The sequence below is a fragment of the Leuresthes tenuis genome, unplaced genomic scaffold, assembly GCF_036924035.1.
Source record: "Leuresthes tenuis unplaced genomic scaffold, fLeuTen1.0.hap1 SCAF_20, whole genome shotgun sequence".
Taxonomy (NCBI): Eukaryota; Metazoa; Chordata; class Actinopteri; order Atheriniformes; family Atherinopsidae; genus Leuresthes; species Leuresthes tenuis.
The window spans coordinates 9813111-9835226 of NW_027325374.1; the positions used below are offsets into that span (position 1 = coordinate 9813111).

At 38.3% G+C, this 22116-nt stretch overlaps 1 protein-coding gene across 1 annotated transcript in view; it reads left to right on the forward strand.

Moving 5' to 3' along the window:
* LOC140278743 (testican-2-like) overlaps window positions 1–22116 on the forward strand; it is a 41868-nt gene that overhangs the window by 2881 nt on the left and 16871 nt on the right. The window contains exon 2 of the mRNA XM_072373818.1: window positions 20765–20810. Within this exon, the coding sequence (XP_072229919.1) occupies window positions 20765–20810 (46 nt within the window). The remainder of the gene's footprint in view (window positions 1–20764; window positions 20811–22116) is intronic.

Genomic DNA, 22116 nt, shown 5'->3' on the forward strand with positions numbered 1-22116 from the left:
GGAGTTTGTAGAGCTAACAAGCCCCTCAGGTAGTGGTTGATTATTCTGACTGAACAAAGAGAAATGGTGATAGACAGACTGTTCATCTAGTCAGCCGATTAGTGTTTTTTAATAAACCTACTCACGTTCCATGCAGTTTTCACCTTTTACTTCCCAGCTGGTTCAAAATGCAAGATGAATTTAATTATTGCTGGTAAAACAGGATGAACAGGCTATGGCTGGTTTTGTCTTTACGTATCCTTGAGGCTCTGCTGGCACATGGGACTGATATCACTCGGCGGAGCAACGGTATGGATATGTTTTAAGCAACTGCGAGTAATAGTCACAATTTCTTGTGTGTAGCCAACATAAAAATGTATGAATAAAAGCAGCTTGATGGGGAATTTGGCTGTAATAAAATATACTTGTGCTTTACTGTTTTGTGCAAAAAGATGCAAAAGGATGAAACTATAGGTCATGTATGGAGTGCCAAGATCATTTTTAGTCTAGTTGAGTATATACATTTCAATTATTTGATCCCCAACCATATTACCTGGGTTTGTTCATTCAGTTTTGAGAGATTTGATTTCAAACTATTTCAATTGGACTAACATGTTTCATAGGCATTTTAAAAGTCCAGATTTACACAATTATTGCTTTTTTCTGGTGTCAAGTAAACATGTTCAGATCACAGATCCTGTGAAGGTGGGAATCAATCATTTTCTTTTAATTACCCACTGCAGAGTCTTCCAGTCGTGGCATATCTTGTGACAGTTTGTTCCAGCTAGGATGCTTTCACTTGCATCTCTATGGAGGTTTTCAAGAGCCACCCAAGTCAGGGTAAAAAGGGGCTGCTGATTTAGGAGGAGAACTACAAAAAACTGGGTCAAGCTAAAGTAAAATGTTCCTAAGTTGTACTCTACAGGGACACTGTAGGTACTCGGTACACTGTGTCCCAATGGATTCAGCTGAGTATTTATTAGACTAATGGTTGGATATATAAAACATTAGAAAATTGTCAAATAGACAAGTGACATTTCAGTTTTAAACCTAATGATATTGAATTTGCAGGGATACTGTCCTCTAATTTTGAAATCTAGAACCAGCTTTTTGCTCAATAACAACTTAAATTATGTATACATTACTGAAATTCTCGTTCAATTATTTTTCTTGATCTGTAAATGGCTTTTTTTTATTCACTTTTTAAATGTGAATAAAAAGAAAATTACCACTTCTTTCAATGGACTAAAATCAGTAAATACATTAATTTGTAATAAAGGGTTCAGCATAAAGGCTTGTGGTGTTGACTTTACTTTGGTACAATTGAAATCAGAAACCCTCTCTTAAAGATTGAACGTAGAATAGATCTGTTGATTAATTTGATTAAGGTTTAATTAATCTGCTATGAATGTAATTTGAGTCACAGTTATGGGAGCTGTGGGGGGACCTGAAATAGCTGTTTGTGTGGTTAAAATTATGTGTGTTGTGCTGGTGTCATGAACTCCTCAAAGCAACATGTTAGATGTGTCTAAATATACGTAATACATATAATGCAATATACATACATACACACGCACATATACATATATATATATATATCTTTCTGCATATATATAGACATTAACAAAGATAAAATAAAAAGACAAATATTGATAATGTGGTAAAAAATACACATATATGTCACGATCTGCATCTTTGGTTTTTGTCACATTTGTGTTTTTGTCTTGCTATTTCCTCATTTTCCTGTCTCTCTTAGTCGTCAGCTCCACTCACTCCACCTGTGTTTCTTCCCTCAGCTGCTTTCAATCCCTCCTCTGCATTTAAACTCCCAGTTGTGATTCACTCATTGTCAGATCCTTACTGTCACCCATGTTAACTCAGGTTTGTCATTGCTACCCTCACCTGTGTTTCCATGTCAGGTTTTTCATTGTTCAAGTCAAGCTGTTATTCATGGCAGTCAGGCTGTTTGTTCCTCAGGTTTTGTTTGCTCTGTTTTGCTGTTTGGAATTCCGGCTTTGCTGCGCCTTTTGTTTAAATTGTTAAAATACTTTTTTTTTTAAACTTTAAATCTACATTCGGGTCTTCACCTCCTCGCCTACACCACACATGAAAATACGATGATATCATAATTTTGTATAAGTTGACTAAATCACCTTATTATTGATTGTAGACTTTTTTTGGTTATTTTTTTAAAAGCTATGATTACTGTATGTCCACCGTTATCTTGAGTGTTTGATAATTGAAAAAAGGAAAGGAACATTTTTATAAAAGATTACTTTTATTACGTCAATAATATCTTTATCATGAATCCTTATAGTAAGAATATCATGGAATGAAAATCTGATATTATGAGACCCCTTTTACACAATCATACATACATGAGAGTGATGTCAATTTCATTAATTGTGCCATTTCCTTCAATAAATGTTATGATTGGATGTTTTAACAATAAATGAAGGCAAATATTGAACCATTGCTTACTAGGGGATGTGATACTGCAAACAGATGGGTTGGTTCTGCTCAGATAGGACTATTCTCGCTCTTTGGGGCACTAGGATTTACCATCTGAGATGTGACAGGGTTGCATTTGTTTACTAGTTATCTTGGCAAACAGGAGGTGTGAAAAACAAACAGGAATATCCATGCTGCATCTCAATGAAATAAGACAGGGAGGAAGAAATGACCATGTGGACTTTATAAACCCAGTAGTGTCAGTTGTATTGATCTGACCGTTGTTTAAATTGGACCAGTGTACATATCATTATCCAGCGCAGAGACGTAATGAGGAAATGTTGAAAGGAAGAACAAAGAGGTGTCAGGATACTCCACAGCAGGTTAACAAGCTTCATTATTACAGACATCAACGTTGAATCATGACATAGTGCAAATGTCAAGACATAAACATATGCTCAGAATTCATCCACACAAGAGATGACAGCAGGTTACACATTCCACAAATGAAGCATGGGTGTAACTGATTGCATCACTTTACTGAAATCGTCTTTGACAACTTGATGTACTAATTTGTCACAACACAAGTTCTGCTTTGCATTCTGCTGTGTTCCGGTGAATCTGCTAAGTGGGAGCCCGGGCCACCGCTCATGTGAACAACGGTGTGCTGTTCATTCACGGCCAGATTCCTCCATCTCTCTGAACATTGCATATAGGGATCTCATTAAGGAGCCCTTCAGCCTTTTAACCAACCACAGAGGGCTTTTTAAGGTTTGCACCTGCTCTAGAATCAGCTATGTTTCTAATGAGGGACATTTGCTACATGTTTTACTGGTGGCTCCTCTGTTCTTTTGGATGTTAAGATCAGTACAGTGAGGAAAAGCAGGAGTATTCATTAGCAGTCTTGGTGCCCAGAATTAAATCTAAGACAGTGATATATACAATAATTACATAACAGTGAGCAGTTCCTTAAGTTCTACCTGAGCGACTTTGTGTGCTTAAGCTATATTTTCTGTATTCATGAAGGAATGTTTTATAAAGGCTGACAATAGCAACTATTTATATGAATATAAAAAAGTAGTGAGAGGATGAAGAAGCCAACATGTTCAAACGTACTTGCATTTTTTTAAATTTACGGGCATATTTTCAATGTCAAGTTTTTATTTCATTGTAAGCTGGTCACATTACAGGATATGATCACAACACTGCTTGGAGCTAAAAGCTTTATTTTTTTACCTTTTTTAACTTTCTATAGGGATTTAAAACCTTTGGGAGTACTCGGTGCGTTTGCAATGCAGGGATCAGAGCCTAAAGAAAGTACTGTGGAAACCTTTTGACTCCACAAAATGTTCCTGCTCAGGAATTTTAACTTCCAGAAAGTTCAGGATCCTTGAGGCTTGAACATGCTTTGCTGAATGTCTCAGGTTGGTTGGATACTGCTAACATACTCACTGTCCATCCATATTCGCTCTGTGTCTAATAGTGGAAGACAACATCAGTTGTGTCTTTTTTCTTCTACAATCTGTGTATATTACAGTCAATTGTGTGAAAATTATTGCTGCCTGGCAAAGAGTTTGCAAATGATAGCAACCAGAATAACAACTCACAGCCATGAATAAGGCATGGCCATGATACAGTTACAACATATAGGTTGCTTGGTCCTCCCGTCAGTAACAATCGATAAAACATCTCTCAAACGACACTGACAAATGTTTCTTACTTTGAAAAAGTACCAAATGTCCTTATCAATGAAGCCGGGAAGCTGAGTTTGATTTAGTTTGTTTTATTCTGTTTTAGATTTTAGTTTAGCTAGCTGTTTGCTTCACTGTGAGATGCTACTTGATCAGGTTTATTCAGTTTTCTAACTCAGTTTTCCAACTCATCACCTGTTTTTACAACTTTAGATGCAAAAAATGTTATTTTCTAGGTTTGCTGGGTGACTAGTCCACCAGAGATGTTGACGTTTATTTTTGACATGGCTGCTAGAGGTCACTCAGTGATGAAGTATTGGTATAAATCATAATGACAGCCTACACCTCAACCCACAGTATAGTGTCATTTTCATAGGAAGAGCGGTCTGTCTCAGCCATGTAGTTTCAGCTCCTGCCTTTTGCCCAATGTTCACTTTTTGTTTGCGTTTCAACCTTCCCTGAAATATATAGTTGTAGGCTTATCCAAATGTGATGACCTTTACTCATAGCAGCAGCACAATGGACAGTTACCTAGCAAAGCTAAACGTTTTAGGATTGTATAGAGTATAGAGCTACATTCTATACTCCAGTGAAAACCTTCAAACTAGCCAGGGTGGTGTTGCCTAACTTTATCCTGCTAAATGATTTAATTTCCTGTGAAAAAACACCAATTAGCCACTCATTAAGCTGTAAGTAGCAGCCTCCTTCATCCACACATGAGTTAGTCATTATTAATGGCAAACTGTAGTAAATGTGACTGGCAACGGCTAGATCTGTGACCCTACAACAAAATGGCTCCTGACTCAGTGCTTGATAAATGCAGGACAGCGGTTCATTCTATTTATCAGCAAATATGATGTTGCTACATCATGACACTTAGCTCAAAAAACAGCCAATTGTGGGTTTCTCTACTCCTGTCATCAGCATTGACCATTTATTAGCCTCTCCCAGGATTTATGCTCCAGCACTAACAGCCAGTGTAATTACGGACATGAAAAGCTGGAGTAAGAAGGCAGTATGCAATTGGAGAAATATGATAACGAGGCATATTTCCAGCAAAATTTTATCCATTGCCAAATTGCTGGTTGAAAATTATGCCAGGAGACACCATAACAGTTAAATGAGCTTATAGTTATCTGTGTTTCCTCGGGTGTGAATATGAATCTATCAAATCTAGAATTTGTGGAATTTTCCTTGTTCCACACTAATGAGATAAATGTGACAGATGTGGCAAAAGGAGAGCCTTTTCAATCTTGTGTTTTCATCATGCTAAATGTTGGGGAGATTTGGGGCTGCTCTGATATGATTCTAAGGGGAGAGAGAGAAGAAAGGAGGTCCTGTTTCCTTTCCAACACAAGCGTGGGTGGTTCTTAATTGAGTGGAAACACTGCTTTGTATTGTTGCTCCTGTGGAGAAGCTCCTCTCACTGGATAGTAATTTATGTCCTGGAAAAAGCAAAGGAAACACTGAGAAAAGCTCAACAGTTGCTTTGAATTCTTTTCATAGGTTCGTTCCACAGCCCACAGATTGTCTAAATACGCAAAATCTCTTCGTATTTGTATTTTTGATCTTGGCTAAATCTAACAGAGCAACTTGTTGTGATAGGACAGTACATACAGATTAATAGATTTCGTAACACAGTCTGGCTGTGCCTATTGCATTAGTGTGTTAATACACACAGACCAGTCGCGATGATGGTTTGAGTACCATCTTTTTCAGCTGTTAATTTCTGTGTGAGTTGCTGAAATGTCGGGCTGAATAATTAGCTGTTCCAGGGTTCTTCTTCTGGCTCTATTGTTCATGCATTATTTATAGTGGCATCTGCCTGAGTTGTCTCTGTTCTGGTTTAGCTTTTCTATGCCTTGCTGCAGGCGGAGCGATAAATGCATCCAGTCTGCTTGTGAGTCTGTCTTCACTCCTGGCTGGCACAATGGCACTCTCAAGATTCAATCAGAGATAGAGTTTTACCAATATACAAGCAGAACTATTCAACGTTTTTTGCTTTTTTTAAGTATTGATAATGGAAACTGATAGAACACTGGGTTTTTTTTTTACTCTTAGGACAAGAAATGTCTCACATGTCCAATAGTTTCTCTGGTCTAAATTGTTGAACTGAAGATGCCACAAAGAAACCTAAACTATGACCTTTATGTTTACCAAGTGGTTTTTTTTTTTGTCTGTTTGTTTGCCTAAAGCTAATAAAATAGCAGCTGAAAATAATAGAAAGTTTAAAACAGATTGTAGTACAGTAACAAAGTGTAAAAAATAATGGTATCAAAATGATAACAAACAGCAACTGAAAACAAAGATAACATGGAGATGGTCATGGAGATCCTTAACTAAAGTGCACTTAAATGTTTGATACTTTTTAGGTGCACTCGACAGGAATCTGCCAGTTTGAAGATTCCCTATACATATCTTTGTTCTAATAGGTGTTGGCTTTGGGAAACATATTTGTAACAGGTACCACAGTGGTACCTCACAGCAAGTTTACTGGGTCCAAAGTTTCCAAGGTCTGAATCTTATCCATGAAGCGCAGTGCAGTGTTTGATGTGGATCGATTTTCAGATTTATTAAGTCATGTTTTTGTTGGAGTTTCATAAATCTTTATGGACTACTATTCCATTAAAAAAATCACCACTTTCTGCATCTGATGAGCTCTGACGCTATCGTTTTTGTCTAACCCTAAACATGGTACACAGTGTTCCTAACGGGTGTTTTTGCGACATGTTTCTGCTCCAACATTAATGCACATTTCAGAAAAAATCCAGAAGCAGCACTTAAAATATGCAGCTGGCACAGTTACACGAAACAAAAACATTTACTAAATTGAGCCCTGGCAATTTTCATCTGGACCAGAGCCAATTTTCCCAACTTGAAAACTGCTGTGTAAATACATTTAAAACATTATGCAAAAGCAACAAACGACACTATCATGTTGGACAGCACAGCTGAAACAGTTTATTGTCAGAGTGTGTGCATTGCAGAGACTCTCCACCGGCTAGTGCATATTTCCTGCAACTCACCAGAATCATTTCAGTCAAGAACGCCAGGATGTACCATCTCCTTTTGCTGATAGGAAAGGGGATGGTCTGAGTGGTAGAGAACTGAGGGTTAACTACATGTGGTATCTGCTACCTTTGCTCTGTAGTGGCTTTCATTAAAACCAGTGTCCAATCAGGTTTTTTCTCTCATTTTGCATTGTTGTCAATGCCCTTAGAGCTTCACAATAAAGTTAACATTTTGCAGAGCAGTGCTATTGATAACTTGGCTTTACAATTAATTTTTTGACTTGAAATATTTTTGCAGCACCTCAAGATTTTTTATTTTTTATTTTTCAGACTTAAATCGATTTGTATTCTGTAACCACTGTTTGCCTTGATTTATTTCTTAGTTGCTTCTCACATTATCATGGATAGATTGTACCGTAGGTGCCAGAACAGGTAAGGACAGTCTACAACACCCCCACAAATGCTGGCTGAATTGCTAGAAGTCCTTCATAAAAACTCCTACAGTGCCTAGACTTGGATGATGAGGAAAGGCGGTAGTGGACTGCTGATTGGTTGAAAGTTAGCTTGAACAGGGAGGGTTCAACATAATGCCAATGAAGCAACAAAAACTCTAAAGATCAAAGAAGAACAGATGAAAAACACAGACAATAGATGCACAAGGTAACCTTCATTACGGGTTTTTGTCCACTGTGACTTCTGTTGATCAATATTATCTGATTCAGCTTTGAATTTTGCTCTGGCCTCTTCTTCACATTTCAGTTCTCAAAACACTGTAATATCTCGCTGTACTGTGCTAAAGCAAATGTGCAGTATATGTGATAACAAAAGGCCATTTATTTTTTTGGACAGTAAAAAAATATGCATTGTTTTTTCTTTTTAATCTATGGGTTACCATGTCCAGTGATTCAAATATTGAATATCATAGCGTATAGTGAAACTAGATTTATTTTCTGTGAAGGTCCAGCTGCTTGGAACAGAAATCTACTGCTATTCCCTCAGAAGTGTATTTTTTCATGTGTCAGAGGAAAAATAGAGAATGTAAAGTTGAGGAAATGTGTTTATAATCCTTTGAAATCCATCTGCCTCTTAACTACAATGAGATTACCTTCTATTTATCCACTATGACCTTTATTGTTATCATTCACAAACAGGAAGCTGAGCGCTCAGTTTATCTTTCACTGGGTAAACCCTATCGTAAAGGTTTCACCTGCTGTCGAGGAAGGGGTTAGTCAAGGGACCTGTTATTTCAGTGGAAATAATTAAACCTGGAAAAGTGCCTGCAAACATAGCTGTGCTAATACTTTATTCACCAGCGCTGTCATAAATATAATCAGGAACTCCTCATTATTGATGTATGAGTGTTTGAGGTCAGCATTATTGTTATGAATTGTCTGGACCTCTGCTGCATTAGATACGTGATCTGAGCAGCAGAGCTGTATCACTTATTCTCAGCAGCAATAGTTGTAATAATGGAAGGTGCTCAAGTTTAACCTGGCATTGATAGATTCTTTGCCAGAAGCTACAAATCATTCACTGTTGAAACAGCAGGGCATGTGCTTTACAATTAGGCCAGGCAGATACAAAAACTGAGGACATGCTCTTGCCTAGGGAGAAACAGCCCCATTTTACTGTCTTTTGTGTGTTTGATATTCACATTGGACAAGATAAGCTTGTCCGTCCCACTGCTACATATGGAGGAGCGGGGAGAGTTGAGCCTCCTGTCTGCATTAACTGCACAAGCAAGACGGAGGTGTCAAGGACATGCTTGGAAAAGACGCTGGTCCTGTCTGTATATAAGCATTCCTAACATGGTGGATATATTTGTTTGTCTGTGTGTTGGATAGAGACTGTTAATTTGCCGAGCTGGCAGGGTAATGGATACACACTACAAAGTCATATTGAAATGACCTTAATCAAGTAAATCTTATAGCAGGGATACGGAGCAGAGCTAAAGCGCTAATAGCTTTTTTCTCAGTTGAAAGAGCCCAACAGAATCTAATTTCTGCATGATGTAGTCCATCCGAAAGCCGTAACGTGACATCTCAGTGAGCCTCCTTGTTTTACTGTAATATCCCTCTCCCACTGCGGGATATTAGCATTATCAGCAGCCACAACAACCCGATTTGTCCTCATTGGCACGGCAGACGGGCCCATTAAGTGTAATCAGCCAGCTAGCATATTTAACTTAGCTACTCCTTCGAGAAGTCTCATTCAGATCCCTGCAGCATTTCAACTGGGATGGTTATCATCATTATGTTCTATAAACTGTGCTGCTGGCTTCTAAAGTTCTGAAAGTTGTAAACGGGTTTCAGTAAACTTGTTATTTATGTAAACAGCTGGCATAGCTGTTAGAATTTGCAAACAACAAATGAAATTATGATCACAGGCAATGATAGATGTTCAAGTCATGATTTCAGGAAGTTCACCACTCACACATGCTGACAATACATTGCAACCTACTCAAATGATTGCACAGCTGCTCATTACAACAAAAGCTTGGCTGTTACTGATTAGTCCAGTTACACAAAAGAAAAACCCCACAAACACCAACTAATATCTGGCTTTTATAATCAGTAGGGAAATAGCATTCATTCCCGTTCTGGTTGGCAGTGGACAAGCCAACTTTTGCCCCTTTTCTGGCTCAATGTTATCAACAATAGCTATCATTTAGGCATTAAAGGCTTGATTGAATTGAATTATTTGAATCTTTGTCATCTCAACCACAATTCCATCTGTCTTCATTCAAGCGAGCACTTGAACATCCTTCAGTACACAATGAGTATGAGGAGACCGAAGTGAAAGATACAAATTGTCACATTGTCACTGGCCAACGTGCTGCTTTCTAGCATTTACTTACCTTGTTTTTTAGTGCATTTGAGACAACATGAAGAGAAATAAGTTGACTCATATTTAGAAAAGCTTAAAATACATGCTAAACTAGGTGCAAAAAGGAAACCTATCCTCGCCATAAAAACAGCTTGTCTTTTGTCCCAGCTGTTATTACAATAATGTTCCAGAAGGTGATTCTTAGTGACTTTTTAAAATGAAACTAAGACTTTCTAACGTGCACAAAATTGAGCACCACAAAACAAAGCAACCAAAATAACTTGGCACTTAGCCCCAAATTCATCGGCTATTCTAAACACGTATTATTTTTTAATATGAAGTTGTAGATATATAGTTTCATCATTGAAAAAAAAAACTGTCAGCATTGCTTTATAACAGCTGGGAACTGAAGTAAATAATAAACTATTCAAACGGGAGATAATAGTGCATTTGTCACGCTACAAATGATTTATGGCTGTGGGATGGTGTATGACTGTATGGGTGTATGACCCAAGAATGAGTAACAACAACTTGTTATTAATCAATTCAAACAGGTCTTTTGTGCCGACTGATGGTTCTCCTTAGGATCCTCGTCAGTATGTAGAACTCCAGATTGGAATTATGCTCTTACATTACATTAGTTAACTCAGCCTCACCATAAAATATGTAATTGGTACATTTGTTTACATGTATAAAACATATTATACGAGCCATCATTAGAAGATATGAGGTGGCAGCATATTTCTTGCCAGTTGTTATGTGCGTTGCAGTGTCCATGTGACATGACAGGAACTACCCCTACTGAATGGTAAAATGCGTAAACCTTTACTATGTTTATCTTCCTACTCGCCACATATTTTGTAACATGAAAACCTAGCCATGTACATGAATTCTAATCATAAACATGTTATTTTTAACTCCTCACCCAAAGCATTTGCGAGTGAGAGGGAAGTGGAAAAGTGAACTGTAGGGATGTAGGGAATGGGTGTCAAACTGGGATATCCAGCATGGGAGTCTGCAGACTCATGTCTCTGACCACCCCTCTTTTCTTCTTAGAAGTGTGTGTGGTGATGGTTGCAGCAAGCCGCTGAGTGTCAACATCATCACTTAGCAGCTGCCTTTGCAAAAATATAGTCATTGTACAATTTTCTTTTGCCTTTTTTGTAAATCTGCAGCATTTTGCATTGTGAACCAACATAGTTTTTACGATTTATGTTGTGAAATATCAGATTGCATTAGTTTGATTAAACATTAGCCTCGCCGAGGTTCTTGGTCAGGTTAGTGAGTTTGTGCCAGCTAGCCTGGGCTAACTCGTCAGCTACACGCACGACATCATGTTAACAGAAAATTGTCCAAACTAATTTAATCTAATCTAATTTTACTGAATTAAATTCATGATAATTTAATATTCCCCAAATGGAAACTATATTGCTGAATTATGAATGATCATTGAATATATGCTCTTATAATAGGTCCATGACAAAATAAATACAAAAATCAGCTGAATGTATGGCTGAAGGTATGGACAAAATTAGAAAGTTGGGGAAAATGAAAACAGTTTTTCAGCTGACATTCGTTACTCTGAGAGAATAAAGTAAGCCTTTTACGGCTGCATTACCACTTTTGACCATACTCAACATAATAACACATGTCCAAAGTCAAATGAAAGGCAGTTTAAAGATTTCCAAGTGGCAATTAGCTATGTCATTAGAATATCTGATTTATCTGATAATCAGAATATCTGATTTAGCTTAGTAGCTAAACTTCAGAATAAACAAAAAACAGAGTAAAGCTAAAAGTGACACCAAAACACAGAAGATTTAAAATTACTGTATATAGGAAAGCACTCCTCCTTTTTGTTTTACACTCTTTACACTCTTTTACACTCTTTTTACACTGTTTACACTCTTTTATAAATACTTGTAGTGATAATTTCCATAAAATTCAGTTAAGGTAGAAATTCAGATACAAGCTTTAAAAACATAGAAGTAAATGCATATCCAAAGGTTTTCAAAGTTTAAATTTAGATGTATTAGAAGAGGCTTTCAGTCTGATCTTCAAAGCGTCAGCAGAGTCGCAAAAGATTTCAAACTTGAAAGCCTTGTTTTTTGTTCTCATCTGAGAAAAAAAAAGAATCTGTTTGTTAGAGTTTATTGGACTCGAATTCACTTTCTTAGCATCCATCCATGTTTATTATTGATTCAAGATCTCTCGATAAGGTCAGGATACCAACACCAAACAAGATTTAAGTTATTTCATCTGTTTATGTTTGCTGATAACTTTTTGTGTTTGCAGATCAATACTAATGAGTCTAGAATTCTACAAAGGGGGAAAAAAACGTGTTGTTCTAATGCCTCAGTTTGTCTTATTACTGGCTTTCTGCTAATATCATATGCACAAGCAGCATGGCTCAGCACAGTAAAGACAGCCCTGCATAAGCTTCGAGCTCCCTGGGGCATCTGTGTTGAGCTCAACCTGAAGGCTCGCCTCTTCTCTTTCTGCCTCTTTGTTTTGCAAACAGGGGGGAGGGAGCGATAAGATGCTGCAGAGACTCTGCTGTTCCAGGGTTCTGCTTGGCTCAGCAGTGGGGTCCAACAAAATCCATTTTTCTGCATCTACACCCTCCTCCTCTCCAATTACTGCATCTCTCAGAGCATGCAATGCCTTGATTCGGCCATGGAGTCTACTCCAGCAAAGAGTCTGGCCACTGTTTGATGTGTCACTTCATCAGCGACTTGAGACCACAGCTAAAGGACCCCTGAGAGGTTTTCTCTGTGATGCAGCTTTCTGAAACTCTTATTATCTCATGGCAGAAGCCTTATAGAAAACCTTCGCATAATAAGGCATTAATGTTATCAGATTCCTGTGTCAGGTTGAAACAAGCCTCTTTTATCTTATCTGCACATAAACCAGTGTGTTTCTTTACAGAAAATGCCATTACTAGTTGATTTAATTGTCTGCAACCGTCGGCAAAAACTAATCTCCTCAGTCAGCCTGATTTCCTCTGCATTTCAGCACTTAGCAAATGTTTCAGGTGGATGCCCGTTTGGCAGCTGGCTACCTCACAGTTTAGGAGAAAAGACGTGCCCTTCAGTGTGCAGAGATGGCTGCAGATTGTGCTCCGTGCTGTGCTGCATTGCAGGAGGCGTCTTACCTTGTGAAACAACATGTGTCCTTTGCCTGCAGGCCCCCAAGCACTCCAGCTCAGATGATCAATTTGATCCAGCTCTATGTTGTTTAGCTGCAACTTAATCCCAAAATGCTTTGGTATTTGTTGCAGTTGAAACACCCCCATTTTTCTCCGTGGGTTTCTTGTCTTGTCTTTGGATTGTGACAAAAAAAAAGTCTTGCTTTACCTCTCGCTTCTTTCATATACTCGGCATGCAGTCAGCTTCAGAAGAATGAAACACAGCATTAGATCATGTCTGCCTCTGGTACTGTGAGTACGGAGAAAGAAATCTTAGACCTGCCATGTTTTAATAAAAGCAAACTGAGATACTACTCCTTTTGCTGTTGCAGAATCCACACATTTTGGCATCTGGGTTCAGATGAGATGTGAAAACATGTCTTTAGCTGTTGCTGTGATTCCTGCAACGTGTTCCAGTTCAAGTGTAATGTTTTGCTACTCCAAAGCCACTGGGCTCAGGTAAGAACAAAAAAACATGCAGCACAATTTTGGAACAATCTTAACACATTTCTAAGTGTTTCAATCTGTGGTTCGTACATTAGAGTCTATCTCAGTTCTCTGCCGTTTTCAAAGCCAGCAGGGCACAAGCAGAATGAGACATTACCTCCACCACTTAAGCCCCAGCATGCTGAATCGAGTCGCCATAATGACATGGCAAAGGCAAGATGCACTCCCGCTGCTCCACAGTAACTACAGAAATGAAGGGTGGAAAGTAGATTCACGTCAGCCTCCTCCCGTGTGCCCTTTTGCAGCAATTTAAAGTGAGCAGGAAGACATAGCTAATTAATCTGCATTAATCAGGCAAAGTACATTACTGTGCAAATTATCGCTAGGGGAATGATGAGCTGACATTGTCCTGCCAGTCAGATAGGCAGACACACATTGGTGATCTGACAGGATGACACAGCTAGAGCATAGAGTGGAGCAATCGGCGGAGGGAAGCCTTTCATAGGTCTTTCTTTCATTACAGACATGACCCAGATCACCAGTCTATCCATCAGCTGTGTTTATCCAGTCACCAGCAGAGTAAATGACTTCATGAGGCTGGATAAATGACAGCCGGAGGAGGTGCAGGATGTCCAGATCATCATTTAGCCTCTAACTCATATCCTGCAGCTTAAGTTATGTTCTCACTGCAAATATCTAGTCTTCAGAAAATCAATAAGGAATAGTGCAGGTGATGAAGCAAGCAGTTATTGCTCTGAGAGTGAGGGATTTCATTAGAAAAAGTTTCTCCACCTAAATTCTTAATAAGTGTGTATCTGAGTTGTGGTTTTTTGAAAGCAGCACCAAGATTTGCTGAATGATTACTGTTTAAAAATATGTCTCAAAACTTGCATCTGGATCCAAAATCTGCATAACAATAATGATACTGACTATCTGAAAAATACATACATCTTAGAAAATTTTCATGGAGCATTGGCTATGTTGTGCAACACACATACAAAAATGCTCTAATCACTATGAAATGGTTTGAATTGTTTCATAGTAAAAGAAATGTGCTCTTTTGTTGGTCACATTTTGTGCAGCGGTTAGCTTGGCTCGTCGCCAGGAATCTTTTTTGCTTCTCCAAATTGACAGTGCTCTCACTGCTGTCTGCCATAGGTTAGACACTGACTATTCATAGATACTTCCCACAACCCAACCTCAGAAAAATGGACATGGATAATCACTTTAAAAATCCCATCTGGTTTGCAAAATATTCTGTGAAAGTTTTCATTGATATTTTCAGTTGGGCCATTGAAATGTGTCTGAGAATTTTGTTGACTGGCTAAAATATGTGGGAGAGAAAATAGTAAGCAGTTCTTTATTCAAAGGAAAACTAAATAGGTGAATCCTCCACTAAAAGCAATTGGCTTTTGTTGTAGAATGAATATACATGTGGACCTAAATTCAATAGATTATTCCTTTAGCCATGCTTCACCTTTCCAACAAGTTTCACAAAATTTAGCATGGTAGTTTAATAATATTGATAATCTTGCCACCAGAAAAAAACTTCTACAGCTCATCCTTTTTCCTTTTGGAATATCAACAAAAAATGGCCATTTTTAGTCTTACTCCCAATTTGTCACATATAGATTCTAGATCAACACATTAGAGCGCACCAAGTCCCCTTTAGTGTAGTTCTAAAACATGAAGATTAATCCAGTACACTACAATAAAAGTCCCCCAGTTTCTTCATCAGTCTGCCATCACCATGGTAACCCAAAACATAGAGGAGAAGATTGCTGCAAATGTTGAATGCAACTTGCAAGTTAGCAATGCCACCAAATTAATTTTGAAAATGTAGAAAGAATAATAAAGAGAAATGAAAGACTGACCATTATGAGTAAACCTTAGAAAAGAATACTCACAGACTTTATTTTCTGTCAATTCCACAGTGCTGTTGCCTACATTATAATGACTTCCTGTCTTTTCACCAGCAGAACATACATCAGAGTGGTAGAGCTAGCTCCCTAGGCTAGTAAAACTGTGGACTGGAGTAGGTCCAACCTGCACAAACTCGATATTTACTGTGGTGAAAATAGAAAAAAAAAACACCAACAAACTCACTATATTGCGTCAAAGCACTGAGAAAGAGACAGTATGGCACAATGCAGAAGAAGAAAAAAAAACGCTTTTAAGAGCGCTTATATTATCAAATACTGAATTTCTGCATTTGTGTTCCGTGACGTTCAAGATGTACCTAGGGCATAAGAATTTTAATGTTATAGGCTGCTGTCCACATGGCAGTGAAATCTGTCAATGCATTTGAAAAAGACAAATAAAAAAAATCAACCAATTGAAAAATATATAGTTTCATCAATATGCAACAAATGTTTCTGATAAAATGGTCGTGTATCAAAATAAGGGAGTTAGGGGGAGTTTCAAAAAATCCCTCTAAATATTTAATTTGATTAATTTTAATATTTGTTATGGCTTCCGATCCAGTGTTTCATACTTTTGGAGTTTGGGAGCATTATTTGCCAAACCACGTCAAACAGTATTTAACAGCATATCTTTCAAAGAGACATGCAGGTAAATGGTTTAAGAGCACCCCTGCTGTCATCATGTCGAGTTTGGATGTACTTGAACATTTTGCTGTCAGGGCTCAGGACGGGGGTGTTATTCTGTGTTGTAGTGGGTGCGGCTGGGCTTGACTGGTTCCAGATACTCAGTGGTACTTATGTCACAGGGAGACAAGGCTCAGGCAAGGTGAGGTAGACGTTAACTCAGACGAGTGCAGTCAGGCTTGCTGCCAAACGTTGTCAGCCTAATGCCAGCGCGTAGTCTGGGAGGAGCGGTCGCAGCATCTGGATAGTCAAGCTCCATTAGGCTCCTGGCTCTGTTTTACACCGGCTGCCTTACAGCCTTGTTGACAAATGGCAGAAGAGGTGGTGTGTGTGATATGAATCACATAACTCAAGGGACCTCCAGCATGTATATCATACCCCCTCCACCCCCTGCTTCCTGATCTTTTCCCTCCCTTCTTGTTGTCAGAGCTTGCTGTAAACATCAGCAGGCTGGGATTCAGTGGGACAGCATTAGCTCTCAACCTTGGTGAAGGACTAAATGCAGCCTCAGCCTGGTGTCCTTGCTGTCACACTGCTGCTAGGAGAAGATAAGCACTCCAGCCTTCAGGACATGTTGTCGGGCTTCCATTGGTCCTGGCAGTAATGTGTGCTGGGTAATCACAGAAATCCCTGCAAATAATTAATTAAGTACATCTGATGTAAGACATGAGCTTACAGGCTTTAATGATGAGAGCAGTGTTTTCAATCTTCCATAACCTCTGCCTGATTGCTTATTTTATGCTTTAGTGTCAGCCTGACAGTTAAGTGATTGCGCTATTATCTTGATTTTTTTTTCATATACAGCAGTGGAGGTGTTTCACATGACATACCATATTAAAAGTTTCTTCTTCTCATATGACCCATCGTAGAAATCCAGGTGATAAATAACAAATGGTGATATAGCATCTTGTTTAGCAGGAGAAAGTGAGAAAATATTTACCTCAAATAAACTATTTCTGAGGGAAAATCTAAAATCCTGCCGTGGCTTCTCAATATTTTAAAGGCATCCTTTGGCTTTTTGGCTTGTCCTAGTGAGGCTTATAAATTGTCCATAAAGATGCTGTCACAGCACTGTTAAGCAGCCAGGTATGGCTGTGTGCGCGCGCGTGTGTGTGTGTGTGTAAAAGAATTAGGTATATTTACAGAGTAGAGTTGCTGAAATAAATGTTGTGGTGCTATATATCTCTCAAACACACCAGAGCAGTGGATGATGAAACACACACAGAAGCTGAGGTGGGTATTGATGTGTAATGCCCTTGGACCAAAGCCAAGACAGTGAAATGGAATGAATGGGAAGCAGTCACTCCCCTGTTAACTCAAGGTTGTTCTTTACAGAAGACATATCTGTCTGTGTCGTCGAATCTCTGCTTAGTAAACACGTGCGTGCTGCTGCTTAAAAAAATAACAAAAAACATCTAGACCAGACCTGCCTGTTAAAAATTCACATAAATTTTCTTTGCACTTCCAAGGCTGATGCGGTATGTCATGGCTAATCCACAACTTCTGAGCTGGCAGGAGGCTGTTGTTGTCTAACAAGTAAACACAGCCATAGAAGGGGCCCCATAGTGATCGGGACCCCTGCCAGTGCATAGAAGTGCCAGCTGATCATCCTCAGTTAATAGGCGCTCATAATCCTCTGTGAATGTCTTATGTTGTCCCTCGAGAGGAGTGAGACTGTGGCATGTATTTGCAATCAGCGCGCATTAAGGCTTGACAGTTTAACTGCTGCCATAACTGCAACAAGACAACCCTCTCTTTGCATGCCGAATGGAAGCAAAATTAAAACTGTGAAGTGTTGTTTTTCCTTATGTCTAACAGCTTCTGTTTTCCTTTTTCCTTTTTCCTTCATTGCTGCTGGTCTCTGCCACAGGAAGTCGAGGTTAGTGGCTCCTTTGTGAATTCTTGTGATGCACTGCTTGTCTTTGCTTTGACACTTCTTCTTGGCTGATTGTGTCACCTCCCTGTTGAGTAGGAGATAAAGCACAACCACACGTACTGACTCTAACTCAGTTTGAGCTTCTGTGAAATAAGAACAAATGGGATTAGAAGAAATAACATGAAAAAAACACAAATGACATAAAATCTTAAACTAAACAAACTCACAGTTGTTTCAGTCGTGTTAAAATAATATGAATCACAACTCAGAAATAGAAATGTCATCTTTTTAGGCTGGAACCTATAAATTTGTTGAAAGAAATAGCATTTAAAAAAGCAACAAAACTATCTCTCTCAGTCCCCACTCAGTGCACAGTATTCAAGCTCCCTTCGGCTGAACTTGTTCGGCTTGACTTGAGAGCTCAGTCGTCATATCCCCTCCGCAGAATTAGACTGAGCCAAACTGATCAGACCTGATCCTCGGGGTCCTTGCTGGACCTCGTGCCGAGTAAGTAATCCTCTCTCTCTGTCTTGACACAGAGAGAAATGGGGCAGAGTAAATACAGCATGGGGGACAAATCATTTTTATTATTGTTGTAGTGCAACGCCACCAGGAATCCTCTCTAAAAGAGTCTTAGTTTGCAAATATTCCCTCCGCAACAGAGCAGGAGCAAATGATGTATTTAAAGTTCAGAGTCTTGACTTTTTTTAGAAGCTACTTCTATTTCTTGACTGTGGAAAAGAAACACAGCTCAAGGTCAACCGCCTACTATGATCAGGATCTCTTAAATTAGCACTGCTGTCACAGAGAATTCTTTATGATCTGAACTATGCCCTTAAAAGTTGCCAAATCATTTGGTAAAGAAGAAGGATCTATCGTGCCGGCACAAACAGATTACAAAATACTAAAATGACAGCAAGTACACATCTGTGGTCTCTGCAGCTCTCTGTGTGCGCATCCACAAGGGAATACAATTTCAGCCTGAGTCTTGGGACCCTGTGAGCCAAAGTCACCTCCAGAACAAATCCTTTAGGGGGAAACAGGCTGCCGTTCTGGCTTGATGATCTCTTGCTGCTTCGTGGGTGATAGATTTACAGTGCTTAAGATGTAACTGTGTATAGGATAAGATTTGTTCTGAAATAAGCAGTTTTTATAATTAAATCATTAAAACGATGTACAGGATAAATAAAGAAATAAACTAATCATTGATAATCACAGCTTCTTAGAAAAAATAGGTTTTATTTTAATTAGAAAATAGATATTGATTAATATTAATACTATTTAAATGGATCATTTTAAAAAAGTAAAATTAATATTAAATATTTGAATGAGCTCCTGGTGCTTTTCCATTACTTTTTACGATGGTAAAAATGCCATGTGACTTAATGTGAACACATTAATGCATTGGCATTAGCATGGACACTAGAGATGGGTTAATTTGGCATAAGAAGAGCTGTTTAGAGGAATCTGAAAGATCGCATTTTTAGATAGATTATTAACAGCACGAGCACTGTCTACTTTTTTTTACAGCATCTGAGCCAAATTTGAACCTGTGCTTAAAAAGTGTTTGGGTTGCTCCTTCTGCTGTCTGTTTGTACAGCCCGGTCACATGAAAAAAATGTCAACTTGTCACGAAATAGAAAACTTTGCATTTATGCAGATGACTATGAAATCTTTTTTTTGTTTGTTTGAGTTTGTGTAGTTCTATCCCACGACCCCTCTGACCACCAAATGTGGACTTTCAAAACTCTTAATGTGATTCATTTTTGTGTCCTGTAGCATGAAGAAATTAAAAAAAAGAAATCACATTTGCTGTGAGACTGGGTTGGAATATTCCCTTACAAATAACTTATAAATGGTCAACGAATACTACCACCAATATTTTCAGCTGCTTCTATCAGCTGCCTTTATTTCTTATTAAACCACTGCACATGTGGCACACTGATAGGAATTTTTATGATGATATGACATGAGGGCTGCATGGTGGTGTAGTAGTTAGCACCGTCGCCTCACAGCAAGAGGGTTCTGGGTATGGAGTACGCATGTGAATGCATGGGTTCTCTCTGGATTACTCTGGCTGCCTCCCACCACAAAAAAACATGCATGTTAGGTTAACTGGTGACTCTAACTTGACCCCAGGAATGTGTGAGCATGGATGTTTTGTTTGTCTCGTTTGTCTCTATGTGACCTTGTGATGGACTGGCAACCTGTCCTCTCTTGGTTAGCCCCCCCATATTTTTTTTAAGATGGTTTTTCGATAAATGAATTTTTAGAAATCATTGAACCACATGAATAAGTGATGTATATTGAGACACAAAGTCTTTAAACACTGAATTTGATTTCAAGGAGACTTTTGAAATCCAAAAGTGAATAAGTCCAACATACTTTTGTATTGCGAGTCAAAAATGATTCTGTTGAAAAATAATCTTTTCTGTTTGTTATATGAATTGCTTTTAGCTCTCTGTTGAAAGTAAAAAATGAATATATATGACTTGTTTGAACAAATGCTGAACATCATTCATGGCATATAGCGCAGTTTTAATATAACTTTGCTTCCATAGCTTCCATTATACTCCCTAATTATTTATGCTCATTTGAATTTCAAGTAAGCATGAGTGTAAGAACCTCCTCGACTGTTTTTCCCTGCTTGAATTATTAAATCTATTAATGAAGATATATTTTCATTTTAGGATGATTACATCAAAAACACAGAAGAGAACACTGGCTCTGATGAAAGTAAGTCAGAAAACATTTTATGCTGTTGCAAAAGATTTACTGTGAATGTTTCTGAATGTTCTTTCATTTGAAATCTTGTGTCATATACAAGTTTCGGAATGGCTTAAAGTTTGAGTCTACAGTGTAACATTATAAATCAAACTTCCATGGCTCAATACAAAAGCTATATGTTGTTCACCTTTCTGCCATGCCAATGAAATGGCATGACACACATTATCAAAGCGCTAACTTCTTCTATTAGTCTTTTATTAGTTGTTTGAGATCATCCAGCTCGTGGTGAGCGCTCGTTTAAGGTGTCAGAGCTTGTGAAGGGTGAGAACACAGCTGAGATTCTGAAGGTTGAACCTTCAGTCAGATCTTTTAGTTCGAAAAGCCTGCTGTAATTGCTTTTGTTGCTGAGGGCTCAGCTCAGAACTCCCACCTGGCTACATTTTACTCCACGGGGGTATGTTTCTAGCAGAGAAAAAAAAATCTTACCTTTAGAAAAAATGACTATTTTTGGCTATGTAGGAGGAACGGAAGCCAGTGAAATCAGTTGTGTAATATCTCAGATAAAGGTCATTCGTTGTGTATTCAACATGAAATATACGAAACATGAAGTAATGAGGTATTTACAGTGCAGATCTGTATATCTGCCGTTGCTATTGTTTAATTATTATATGAAAGATAATTTAGGCCCAATTTAAGCCCAATTCTGTGCAGTGCTGTGCCCAAAAGCTACAAGTACTGTAATGAAACAGATCATATTGAGTAGTTTTAGGATTCCTCAGCTCTGAACTTTTCCACTAGTTTTAGATTTTAGCAGCACATTCCTTTATCAAAGGAAAAATCTACAAAGAATTTAATTAATTCATTAATTTCTGTCTTCAAAACTATTTCCTAGCTTTAAATTGCCAGTTAGTTATCAAACGCATGTATCAGTACTGTACTAAAAATATGAGTGTGCTGCATTACTTAAGTCGATTTAGATTAGCCTTACACTGTTTCTGCCAATGACCCACAAACATATTGTATAACCAGTTCTTGCACCATCATGATGCTGCTAACAGATGTGTTGCTGTTTAATCATTGCATCTGTCTTAAATTCAAACTACCGTTGAACTTTTAGAGTGATTCATGTTCAAAGTTAAGTTCTCCAAACAAATGATGAGCCTCGCAGAGAGCGGTGCATGCAGCACAGGGTGTTACGTTGGTTTTTGGCTTTTTCAGCACAAGAACATCTGCTTATTACTTGTCTTGTCCTTGTCACAAGTTTGGGCCCAAGAGGATCTTAATGATCCCTTATTTTGAGAAATGAACCTGAAAA